This window comes from Halichoerus grypus, chromosome 11 (genome assembly GCF_964656455.1).
Source record: "Halichoerus grypus chromosome 11, mHalGry1.hap1.1, whole genome shotgun sequence".
Taxonomy (NCBI): Eukaryota; Metazoa; Chordata; class Mammalia; order Carnivora; family Phocidae; genus Halichoerus; species Halichoerus grypus.
This window is the reverse complement of record NC_135722.1, coordinates 3,613,335-3,625,982: the sequence shown is the minus strand read 5'-3', so window position 1 is coordinate 3,625,982 and position 12,648 is coordinate 3,613,335. Positions and strand designations below refer to the sequence as shown.

The following is a 12,648-nucleotide window of genomic DNA, read 5'->3' as shown; positions in this document are numbered from 1 at the left end:
CCCCCAGCCCTGAGCGGGCCTGGGGATGTGGGTCAGAGCCCCCCCCCACCTCTGCCCTGGCCAAGTTCTCTTTGCCTTGCTTAACTAGAGTCCTCAAACAACTGTCCCTCCTATTGGAGACAGTTTGCACTTTACCAAGATGCCTAAGTTCTACATAGGCTGGGGTTCAAGTTCAGGCAGGCACTTACCGTGCAACCTCCATATCTCCTTCCCATCCCTGGGCTTCCCTCCTCCTCTCGGGACAAATGGCTAGAGTGATGAATTAGGGTCCCGCCGCCTGGGGGAGGAGGCCGAGTACTCTCCACTGACGCTGAACCCGGGCCACTCACGCATCTGCCCGTGCAGTGCCCTCTTTCTCTCGGGGCTGGGTCTCTGCCCCTCCCCCCCAGCACCCCTTCCCTGGGGCCCTCGCTGGGGGCGCCGCGCACGGCCCCCTGGGGCCCCACTGGCCGCCCCGACTGATAAGACGGCCCGGGGCGGGTGGAGACGCGCCCGGTGGGGCAGGAGGCCGGGGGCGGGCCAGGCCCGCGGGCCGAGCGCCGCTCTTCTTCTCCAGCGTCCCGCGCCCGCGCGCGGTGTCCGGGTGGCGGCCGGGGCGTCGCGCTGCGCGCGGGGCGGGGCGAGGGCGGCGTCCGCAGGTAGCCCCGGGGGCGGGGAGGCCGACCGGGACCCCCAGCCCAAAAAGCCCAGGGGGAGGAGCGGCGCGGCGGCGGTGCGCGAGGGCGGCCAAGTTGGGCTCCGGCGCGCGCGGCTTCGCGTCCTGCGTCCGGGAGGAGGAGGAGGGGGACGGTCCCCTCCCCAGCTGGGCTCGACCCCTGGCCCTCGGAGCCGCCGAAGACCTCAGGGGGTGACTTCGTAGCCCCCTCTCCTGGACGCCGCGCGTCCGGGGCGCACCGGAACCGGGCAGCGAGCCGCGCCATGCTGGAGGGCGACATCGACCTCGAGGGGCTGTCCCCCAAGGAAGCCCCCGCGGCCCGTGAGTATCCGGGGACTGCGCGGGGGGGCTGAGGGACCCTGAGCGCGGCGGCATTGGCGTCGGGGACGGCCGCTTCCCCGGGACTGAGGGGTGCACGAGGGGCAGGAGACGGGGACCCCGGTGTCCGGTGGCGGGGACCGGCCCCGTGCTGCTTCCTGGTGAGGGGCGGGGGAGGGGGGCTCGGTCGGCGGCGGGTCACTGGGGTCAGCCACAGACAAACAGACGGCAGACAGACCACCGGGGGCCAGGCCGGGCTGGGCTGGGGGCAGGCATCTGCCAGGCCGGCCGCGCGTCCCCGGTCCCGGGAGAGCATCTCCCAGCCGTGCGGCCTCCACGGCCACGGCGGATGGAAGCTTTTCGGATGTTTTTACAGGCGCTATTAATACACATAATATTTCCGTGCTATTCTGGAGATTTATTTGCGATATAAAGTAACTCCTATGACTTGAAGTCATCATGGAAACTGCGGAGGGACTGCCGGGGGAGGGGGGGAGACAAATGAGGTTTGACTGGAGTTGGGAGGGGGAGTCCCTGACTTCCTGGGCCCCTCCCTGCACATAAATCACGACCCTGGATATTTTTATACCAATAATTTTAAAATAAATGACCCAAGCCGTGTTTCCTGGATGATTTTCCCTCCCAGTTCAGAGGTTATTAAATAAACCCCAGAGCGAGCGGGACAGCGGCAGGGGCTACAGCCGGCGCTCAGTTTTATTTAATTACACAGCTGAGCTCCACCCTCCCGAGCGCCCTGGGTAGGATTGTGTGCCCTACAATCAGAATGCCACCTCGGAACTGGGAGCTGCTAACTATAGCATGGGAAGCTTCTTACTCCTTCTCCCTGCCTCTCCTCCCCCACCCCCTTTTTTTCTTTTTGGATTCCCATGGAGAAACTTATCGTGACGTCTGCTCTTGAAACAGCCCAATTTGGCTTCTTTCTAGAAGTGACACTGTATACTCATCAAATTAAGGGCTCAGGAGGAAGAGAGAGGGGCCCTGCCAGCCAGAGCGGGGTGCAGGAGGGGGAAGGGGGTGCCTGGCCAGGCTGGCCTGCCTTTTCCAGCGCCCTCCTCGAGCTCGCGTGTAGACTTGACCCGTTCTGTAAGCAGCTGGTTACGTGAGCCCTGAACTCAGCGTTTGTGGACATCTAACCGAGCTCTTACCTCTACCTGGGCACAGAATTCAGCACTGCACACCTTTAGTCCTCCATCCAACCCTGTAAGGCGGGAGCAGAATCATCCTCATTGTACAAAGAAACTGAGACCATAGAATCAGTACATGGTGGTTCCAAGCCTAGAGCCCTCTCCTGTGAGGCTGTGGCTGTCCCTTACCCCATCGCAAGCAGAATCACCCACAAGAGGGTACTAGCCGAGGGTCTGCACTTTGGTCTTTATAGTCTTTAAGTGGGGCAATGGGCCGTATCTCAGCTGTGGGGCTTGGGGGAACCCTGATGGATCAGCTCTGAGCCATGGACACATTGACTCTGCAGATGCCTCACCTGCCTCGGGGCTGGATGTGGAGGGAGGGTCTCCCTGCTTCCTCTGCTCTGGGCTTCAGGGCTCACAGGTGTAAGACCTTAGAACTGGTGCCCCAACCTCTGTTCCTGGATTGGCCCCTGGGTGCCTTGTCCTAGCGAAGCAGGCATGCGAGGAACTCTGTGACAAAACCTCCTAGCAGTTCACCACTCTTTAGCTCTTTGGGTGTAATGAAGACCCAGAGGCTGCCATTGGCACTTGCAGGTGAACCCCACTTTGACCTGGAATCTCTCGCAGTGAGTGCAGTGCAGCCCCAGTGCCCAACCCTGAGCCCCGGCTCTGCTGCCTGCAGCTGTGTGACTTGGGCCAACGTACTTAACCACTCTGGGCCTTATCTCTACATCCAGAGGGTTGTTGTGAGGATGACTTGAGCCTGCAGCCTTTCTGCCTGGTGTCTCCACTCCGCACGAGTACTGGCTCATTGTCACCCTCCCGCTCACCATCATCATCCTTACTATAAGCTCCAGTCCATAGGGCCCAGGTGTGGAGTCGTACCTGGCGTTCCGTGACTTATCCTGGGACCAGCTTGTTCTCGCTTCCCTGGAGCAATCGATTGTTACAGATGCCACTTCCCACTCTGCCTCCTTTAGCAACTCCCTCATTACTTATTCATAAGCCCCTGGTCTGCATCTCCCACAAGGGCAGGTGGAGTTAGGGTGAGGTGGAGGTAGGCATCCCTCCACTGGATCGTGTCTGCCCAGCTCACTCCTGGGCGTACCTCAGAACCTTGCTGGGATGTCCCATGAGCCTGACTACACAGATGGCACGCTGGGCACAGAGGGAGGAAAGGGGGAAGGAAGAGGAGAGAGGAGGAAGGGAAGTGGGGGGCAGGGCAGATAGCTAAGTTCACTGAGCAGTCCGCTGTGCGCGGGGCACGTGGAAATCCTGTTATTGCACCTTCGTTGCGTCACTCTCTGTGTGCTGGACCCGCTTACGGATAAGGAAACTGAGGCATGGAGAGACACTGTTGAAGGTCAAACAGCTGCTAAGTGCCAGAGGCAGGGTCTGAATCCCAGGCAGCCTGGCTGAGTGCCACCGATTCTCCACTTGGGAGGGAAGGGCAAGTTGTCTCCGGCAGCTTGCGCTCGCCTGCTCAACAAACAGTTGCAGAGCATCTCCTGGGTGACTGGCACTGCGTCCTGGGGGCTTGGGGGACAGCAGACAAAGGCATGGCCCTTGTGAAGCTTTCTTGACCATGGAGGACAATTAAATATCCAACGTGTTGGCTGGCAATATGACCCACGAAGACAAGGAGAACAGGAAAGAGCCAAATGAGGGGGCAGCGGGGGGGTGGGGTGGGGATAGGATAAACAGGGTGGCCAGGCAAGCCCTCACTGATGAACACATGGGAACACCTACCTGAAGGAGGTGGAGGAAAAGCATTCTGGCAGTGGGAACAGCAGGTGCAAAGTCCCTCGAGCTGCCAGGGTCCCCGGAGGGAGGGAGCAGGAGGGACAATCCAGACTATGATGGGCTTCTGGCCACATTAACCTCGAGGGGTCTGGAGCAGAGAGCAGGGAGGACTGGGGATGACTTAGGTGTGTGCGGATCCCTCTGGCTCCTCCATAGAGAACAGGCCCAAGGGGGGAAGGGCAGAAGCTGGTCCCGAGGCTCTCGCAGTAACCCAGGTACCAGGTGCTGGAGACGTGGGTTGGGAGAGAGGTGTATGTTGCACACAGAGCTGGCAGGAATTGCCCACAGATCGGATGTGGGGCTGCAGGTAAGAGAAGCCTGAAGCGCAGCTGCATGATTTTTGGAACAGGAAAAACAGGAGCTTTTTTTTTTCCCCCCGGAGTAGCGGGGGAGTAGGTAAGGGAATTGCGTTTGTTTTTTTTTGTTTTTGTTTTTGTTCTTTTATTTTTTTTTTTATTTTTTTTTATTTTTTAAAGATTTTATTTATTTATTTGACAGAGAGAGACACAGCGAGAGAGGGAACACAAGCAGGGGGAGTGGGAGAGGGAGAAGCAGGCTTCCCGCCGAGCAGGGAGCCCGATGCGGGGCTCGATCCCAGGACCCTGGGATCATGACCTGAGCTGAAGGCAGACGCTTAACGACTGAGCCACCCAGGCGCCCCTGTTTTTGTTCTTTTAAATTGATGTTAAATATCCATAACAGTTCAATCATCCTAAGTGTACACTCTTCTGCGGCATCCACGGCATTCACATTGTTGTGCAAGCATCGCCACCATTTCCAAAACTTGCCTTTATCGTCCCAAACAGAAACTGAGTACCCGTTGAGCAATAGGTCCCGTTTCCCCTGACCCAGCTCCTCGTCACCTCTAGTCTCCTTCCGGCCTCTATGAATTTGACTCTTCTAGATACTTCTGAGTGGAATCAGGCCATATGTGTCCTCCGGTGTCTGGCATATTACACTTTGCACGTATTTCAAGGTCGATCCATATCCTAGCAGGTGTCAGATCCATAATATTCAACTGTATGGAAGCACCACAGTTTGTGTATCCGTTAGTCTATCATGGACACTTGAATTATTTGCACCTTTTGGCTGTTGTGAATGGCGCTGCAGTGAAAATTTGCATACAAGTCCCTGTTTGTGTCCCCGTTTTCAGTCCTGTTGGCCATACACCTAGAAGTGAAATAGCTGGATCATGTCTTTAGCTTTTTTGAGGAACCCCTGTTTTCCTCAGGGGCTATACCATTTTACACTCCCACCAACAATGCACAAGGGAGTTCCAGTTTCTCCACATCCTCGCCAACACTTGTTATTTTGCTTTTTTTTTAATTGCAGCCATCCTCATAGGTATGAAATGGTGTCTCATTGTCGTTTTGATTTGCATTGGCCTAATGACTAATGATGTGTGCATCTTTTCATTGGCTATTTGTATGTGTTCTTTGTTTATCTATTCAGTTCCCTTGCCTGTTTTTTTTATGGGTTGTTTGTTTTTTTTGTTGTTGAACTGTAGGAACTCTGTATATTCTGGATGTTAAACACTTACAGTTATATGATTTGCAAATATTTTCTTCCATCTTGTAGACTGTCTTTACTTTCTCCATAATGTCCTCTGATGCACTTGTACATACAAAGAGTTTTTCTTCTGTGCTGTGATATGACTAATAGAGGAAACTATCTTGTACCATTGCAATTTGATGCACAATTCACTTTGATTTGAACAGACATAGATGATCCTCCTTCTTTGGGCCAGTTACAGTGCCAGGGGCTGGATAACAGGATAGCCAGTACTTGCTTGCACAGAGTTTACAGCCCATGTAGGTTTACATTGTGATTTACATTGTGGAAGCTTCCTGATTTTGTCTAAGTAAGCTGTGTGTGCAGAGGATGGTCCATACTGGCAGCTCCACCCCATCTCCTCTGAGCTGCTGCCTGGCGGTGGGGGGGTGGGGAGGAGGGGTTCAGCTCTCACTTCCCTTAGAGCACATCAGCAACAGATCAAACTCAATGGATGGATTGGTGGGTGGATGGATGGGTGGATGAATGGATGGATGGGTGGATGGGTGGATGGATGGGTGGATGGATGGGTGGATGGATAGATGGGTGGATAGATGGATGGATGGATAGATAGGTGGATGGATGGATGGATGGATGGATGGATAGGTAGATAGGTGGATGGATGGATGGATGGATGGATAGGTAGATAGGTGGATGGATGGATGGATGGATGGATGGATGGATGGATGGATGGATGGATAGGTAGTTGGGTGGATGGATGGATGGGTAGATGGATGGTTGGATGGATGGATAGGTGTGTGGGTGGATAGGTGGATGGATGGATGGATGGGTATGTGGATGGATGGATGGATAGGTGGGTGGGTGGATGGATGGATAGGTGGGTGGGTGGATGGATGGATGGGTGGGTGGATGGATGGATGGGTGGATGGATGGATGGGTGGGTGGATGGATGGATGGGTGGATGGATGGATGGTTGGGTGGATGGATAGGTGGGTGGATAGATGGATGGATGGATAGGTGGGTGGATAGATGGATGGATGGATAGGTAGATGGATGGATAGATGGATGAATGGATAGGTAGATAGGTAGATGGATAGATGGATAGGTAGATGGATGGATGGATGGGTAGATGGATGGTTGGATGGATGGATAGGTGTGTGGGAGGATAGATGGATTGATGGGTGGATAGATGGATAGATGGATGGATAAGTGGGTGGATGGATGGATGAATGGGTAGGTAGATGGATGGATAGGTAGGTGGATGGATGGATGAATGGATAGGTGGGTGGGTGGATGGATGGATGGATGGATGGGTGGATGGATGGATGGATGGATGGGTAGGTGAATGGGTGGGTGGATGGATAGATGGATGGTGGCTAACAGTTTTTGCTGGCCTCTCCTCTCCCGGGCACTATCGCAAGTCACCTCCTTGCGTACTCGTTAAGTAGGGAGTAGTATGAGTCCCTTTTGAAAGAGGAGGGAACTGAGGCACAGAGAGTGCAAGTAATGTGCCCACACTCACATGGCCGAGAGTGCCCAGTCAGTCGGGTGGATAACCACATGCAGCTGAGCAGGGGAAACCTGGAGACTCAGACAGAGTTAGAGGCAGCCAGTTGAAGACTGGAACTGGGTCCTGCCCAACCCAGCTGCTGCCTCCCCCGCTCACCGAGAAGGCCTTGCTCTGTGGGGGCTGCGCTGTGCAGGAGCCCCAGCAGGGAGCCAGGTACGGCTCGAGAGGTCTTCATCTCTCCAGCCCCTGCCCTGCACCGCTCTGCAGCCGTCCCGGCCCTCAGCCTTGAGCACCGGGAGCATTGTTAGAGTTGTCATGCTGCGTGAGGAAGTATTAATAAAAGCCTTCCAACCCTCAGAAATCCATTTGACAAGGGTCACGTGACTATTAGGTAGACAAATTACTAGTTTCATGCATTTAGCCCTTGGAGGGGCCTGCGTGTGCTGCTGAAGCTTTGCCTGGTGATTCAGCTTGCCTTCTTGTTGCAGCCCAGGGGGACACCTCGCTCCCCGTGGGCCTGTCAAGGCCATTCAGCTGGATTCTGGATTCTCACACAGAGCCCAACTCCCCAGGCCCCGGACATATGTCCTCCACTCCCACAGGTCAGCAGAGAAAGCCCCTGTCTCCAGTTGCACCCTTGTTCGCCTCTGGGCGTGGTGTGCAAACATTACTCTCGACACTCAAGATTTAATCCTTTCCCTTTTACACTCGACCGGAATTATTTCTGCCCACGTACGGCCTCTGGTGTCTAAGGACTTTTAATGCTTTTACACGGCACTTCAGTGAAAACGTCTGAACACCCCATTTGCAGTGGAATTGGAGCTTTTGACATGAGCTGTTGGAGAGGAGGCGTGATTGGGCATAATTTTTATTGCATTGTGTTTCCTGGACAGTGAGCAGCGGAGCTGGGGCCGAGCGGGGCGCTGGGGAGGGGCCCCGGGCTGTGCTCCGCCTGCCGCAGACTCGGCCCGAGCGTGGTGTTGGCCCCCGGGCCCCAGCTCTGCCCGCCATCGGGGCTCAGATCACTTCGCCACCAGTGACACCTGCGGAGGTCACAAAGCTGGGCCTGCTGTCTCGTCCCCACATCGGCCCTTTCCCTGGGCCTGTCCATGCCAGTTCCTACGCACATCTCAGACCTGCCCACTGCTCTCCGAGTCCAGGCCACCCTCCCCCGTCACATTGTTATCTCCACGCTGCCCGGCCAGGGCCATCTCGCCCCACTGGGGGGCCTCCCCCGCCCTTGCCCAGCCCCGGCCCTGCCGGTGGAGCCCCCCTGCCTCCAGAGTCCCTGCTCAGCCCCAGCTCTTGACCCACCGCCTCACTGGCCTTCCCGTGGTGCCTCGGCCCCACGTCCCTGCTCCCTGCAGTCTTGGCACACGCAGCCTCCGGGGCTGGAGCACCGTCTCTGACTTGGTGCTCTGCTTCGCGGAGGACTATGCAGTTCTTTTGTGGAATGTCCCTTAACTGGGATTTTTTTTCTTCCTCAGGCTCAGACTGGGGTTGTGTGTTTGGGAGGAAGGCCACAAGGAGCAGTGCGTGCCATGGCTTCAGGGCACGTGCTGTCTGTATGCCCTGTGTCCGTGATGTTGACCTTGCTGGCCTGGCCGAGACAGGGCTTGTCAGGCTTCTCCGAGGAACAGTTCCTGGCTTCTCCTTTAACATTGGTGTCTGGAGCGCTGGAGACTTCTTAACGGGCCTGGGGGGTTTTAGATCAGCACCCAGCTTACGAACCCATCCTGGCCGGATTTCCTGAATTATGGTCCTCCGCGGGCCGGAGGTGCTCCAACACCAGCGTTCCTGGCCCTGCCAACACCACCCACAGTTCGCTGTAGCTGTAAATTCAACAATCTATGACTAAGAATACAAACAATTTAAGCTCTCGCTTGGCCAAACCTCCAGGAGTGGCAAGAAGCGGAGCAATAAATTGAGTCTTGACCTCAACTGACCACCTCATTTACACACCGAGACTCCCCAACCTCCGCGTCAAAGGGGAAATCGTTAAGTAATTATGTCATTGATTTTAATAAGTAGGCATTGGAACAGGTGCTTTTCTGCCCTCAAAGAGCTAGTAAGTGTCCCAGGTCCCCTCCAGAGACTCCTGAACGAGAAAGCCAGGGCCAACACCTTCACTTTCCTGGTAACAGAAGGAAACTGTGGCTCAGAGAGGTTGAGTGATATTCCTAAGGTCACACAGCAGGTTGTAGCAGAGGACGGCCCAGAGCTCATGTGTGCTTTTACTCCAAGTCCTCTCTCCCTTCCTCCCGAATATAAGGAGGATGTTAGCATCTAAGGGTGATGAGCCTTGAAAGTCCCTGCCGAAGGCCCCGTGGGAGACCAGCCTTTAAGACTGGTCTAGCGCCACCTGTGTTTCCTGCCACTTTGCAAGAGACCCGTCTCCCCAGCAGAGTGTACAATGAAGTTCTCGGCTGGGGTTTAGAGGGTAGCCAGTGCAGAAAACACTCTCAGCTCCCGGAAGCCTGAGGTCCCGGGGAGTAGATGATGCCCGCGTGCTGGCGGGCAGGAGATGAGGCATGAGAACTGAACCAGGAACATGGGTATGAGCCCCTCACATAGGGCCCCCCGGGTACTCCGTTCCCTGGGGTGGGCAGAACCAGATGCAGGGTTTAAGTGTTTGCTCTTATCACCGGTCCTTTCTTGGAGGGAGGGGCCGGTGGTGTGGTTGAATCTGCAAGACTGCTGTGCCCGCGTGGAGAATGTGGAATGTCTCCAAAGCACGCTTTGGGGTTGGCTCGCTTGTCGTACTGAATTCACTTTTTATTGTTAAAAAATACCATGCTTTTCCTCCCATCCCCCCAAAATGAGATTACAGTTTATATACGTGGATAAAATATAAGAAAATAGCATAAATTAACACCAGGATGAAAGAACAAAATAAAGGAAGCCAATAATGGAGCCAGGGAGGAGCCAGGAGTCAGCCCAGGGCCCGGCAGGCAGAGAAACCAGACCGGCTGGTCACACAGACCACAGGGCCATGAAATGAAAACTGACCAGTGGCTCAGGAGGGGCTCTCCCCAGCCACCCCCAGACCACAGCCACAGGGCCTTTGCACAAGCAGTGCCCTGCCCTGGAGCACTCTCCCTCTGCCTGCTTCTCATCGTCTTGCCTTAAATGTCTTCCAACAGAGAAACCATCCTAAGCCACCCCACCCACTGGGAGTGCCCACTCCCCACACTGCCCACGTTGGTCCCTGTCCTTTGCAGCTCTGTCATACTTCCTACTTCCATGTTTTAAACTGAGGTGTAATTGGCATACAACAGTAAGATGCCCAGGTTCAAGTCCACACTTCCATTAGTTTTAACACAGATTCGTACATCTGTGTAACCTCTACCGTGTGAAGATATGGGATATCCCTATTGCCCCCAGAAAGTGGCCGCGTGCCCGTTCCCCTCCACCCTCCGCCCCGTCACCATGGAATAATTCTAAACATCTTATCATGGAAACATAAGGTGTGAACTCTTCCTGAGTCCAGCTTCTGGTGCTCCACACAATATTTGGTGCCTATGGAAATAGGGGGGGTGTGGCTGCATTTATCCCATTGTGTGGCTGGACCACGGTCGGTGTATCCATCCTCCTGGAAAGATTGGCTGTTTCCAGTTTGGGGCCGTCGTGAAGGAAGCTGCAAGAAACAAAGCTTTTTGTGGACGTCTGGAATCCTGGGTCATAGGATAGAAGTGTGTTTGTTTAGGAAACCGCCAAGCCGTTGGCCAAAGTGTTCCCACATTTTCCGTCTGCCCCCAACAGTGTCTGAGAATTGTCGTGGGGCTTTTATTTATTGTTTGCTGTCTGCGCCTCATCCCCTGATTAAACAGGTGGGTAAGGATCGCATCTCCTGTGCATCCCGAATCCTTAGCACCTGGCACAGGGCACAGAGGAGGTGCTGGGAAACATTGATGTTTTTCTGCAGCTAACTGGCCAGGGACCCACGGACCTCACTGAGCATCAGGTGGCTGGAGTCCCTGCCCTCCTGTGACAGTGGAAACAGGGGTGCACGCGATCCCGCGTCTACTCTGAGACAGCCAGACACAGCCGAGGGAGTGTCTGATAACAGGGCCAAGGGTTTCATGGAGGATAAAGCAGCGAGCCCCACGTGCCCTCCGTTCAGGGTGGTCTGCCTTGTTGCCTTCTGGAAAGGTTCTGAGTCAGCTGTCACCAGATACTTGCTTCTACCAAAATAAAGTCCCAGGAAGGCACTTATGGGGAACCCCCACCCCCAGGGGGGGACCTTCGCAGAAAACCTGTAACTGTGACTCTGGGAACTGACTCTTTGGGTGGGGATATTAAAGTGGGTTGTAGCCACGCAAAGCACGCCCGTGGAGAAACAATCAACCCATAGGTACTCTATCTACCTATAATTATTTAGAAGTTTCATTGTGTGTTTGGACTCCTCTTAGAGGAACGAAATGAAATGTGTCATCTGCTTGTAGAGGGAAGCTCATCAGTGTGTTCTCAAGAGAGAGGCCTGCTTCACATTAATCCAAAGCATTTTATTTTATTTTTTTAAAAAGATTCTATTTATTTAAGAGAGAGAGAGAGAGCATGCACACAAATGGGGGAGGGGCAGAGAGAGAAGCAGACTCCCCACTGAGCAGGGAGCCCAATGCGGGGCTCGATCCCAGGACCCTAAGATAATGACCCGAGCTGAAGACAGATGCTTAACCGACTGAGCCACCCAGGGGCCCCAACCCAAGAGCGTATTAAAAGAAGGAGCCCAGTAAGCATATGATAAGGCACTCATTCATTAGCTATCAGGAAATGCAAGGTGAAACCACAGTTCAAAACTCGCACACACCCACCCAAGGGGCTAAACTGCAAAACGCAGAGATTATCAAGCCGTGGCAAGAGCAAAGCATGGGAAACTCTCCCGTGCTGCTCTGGAGTGTGAGCTGGTCCTCTGGAAAATCGAAGGGTGGTATTGACGATTGCTGAACAGACGTGCACTTGGTGGCCCCGCAAAGCCCCTCAGCTGAATGCACCCACTTGTTCATCCAAAGCCAAGAATGGGCATTCCCCTGTCATACTAACCCCGAACTGGATGCTCCCCCGATGCCCGCCACACGGGATGGATCAACAAACATGGTGCTTGGCCGCCGTGGAGCTCTGCACCCCGTGGGGCGTGTTGCCTGCAGCCACTCCCAGGGTCGGGGAAAAACCACAAAGACTGTGATGAGCAAGAAACGCCAGACACAAAAGGGTACGCGCTATACGATCCTGTTTATAGAACAGACAAAAATGCGCCTCGTGAATCTGTGGAGACAGGAATCCGGAGAATGGTTTCCCTTTGGGGTAAGGAAGAGGGTGGGGCCTGGCTGCATGCGTATTCAGTCAGCGGAGACTAAAGGAACTGCTCACATATCCTGTGTGTGTTTGGGGGGGGGGGGCGGGTACTTCCATAAGATGTTTTTACGAAGCCAGGAGGGGACGGAGCCAGAACCCAGCCCTGCTTGAAGCCACCTGAGCTGTCCGGGGGGAAAGCATTCCTGCTGACCCCGACTCCCACCGGGGAATTACGACATGGCTTCTCCATTCGGCCCTGAGCTCCCTGTTGAGATTTGCCTACAGCCAATCCCTGCCCAAGGGTGAGGGGCCAAGGCAAGGGCCTACTGCCAATCCCTGCCCAAGGGTGAGGGGCCAAGGCAAGGGCCATTGGAACAGATGTTGGGCATCTTCTGGAGGGCTTCCCC

General features: G+C 54.9%; 1 protein-coding gene across 11 annotated transcripts in view; it reads left to right on the top strand.

The window, feature by feature from the left end:
• Positions 1–744: 744 nt before the first annotated feature.
• ANO1 (anoctamin 1) overlaps positions 745–12,648 on the top strand; it is a 140,609-nt gene continuing 128,705 nt past the window's right edge. For 4 of the 11 annotated variants that reach the window (XM_078057661.1, XM_036099579.2, XM_036099577.2 and 1 more), the window contains exon 1: positions 750–976. In XM_078057661.1, the coding sequence (XP_077913787.1) occupies positions 919–976 (58 nt within the window). In that variant the 5' untranslated portion in view covers positions 750–918. Of the gene's footprint in view, positions 977–12,648 lie in introns of all 11 variants that reach the window. The other 7 variants (XM_078057659.1, XM_036099576.2, XM_036099574.2 and 4 more) reach the window with 3 other exon arrangements.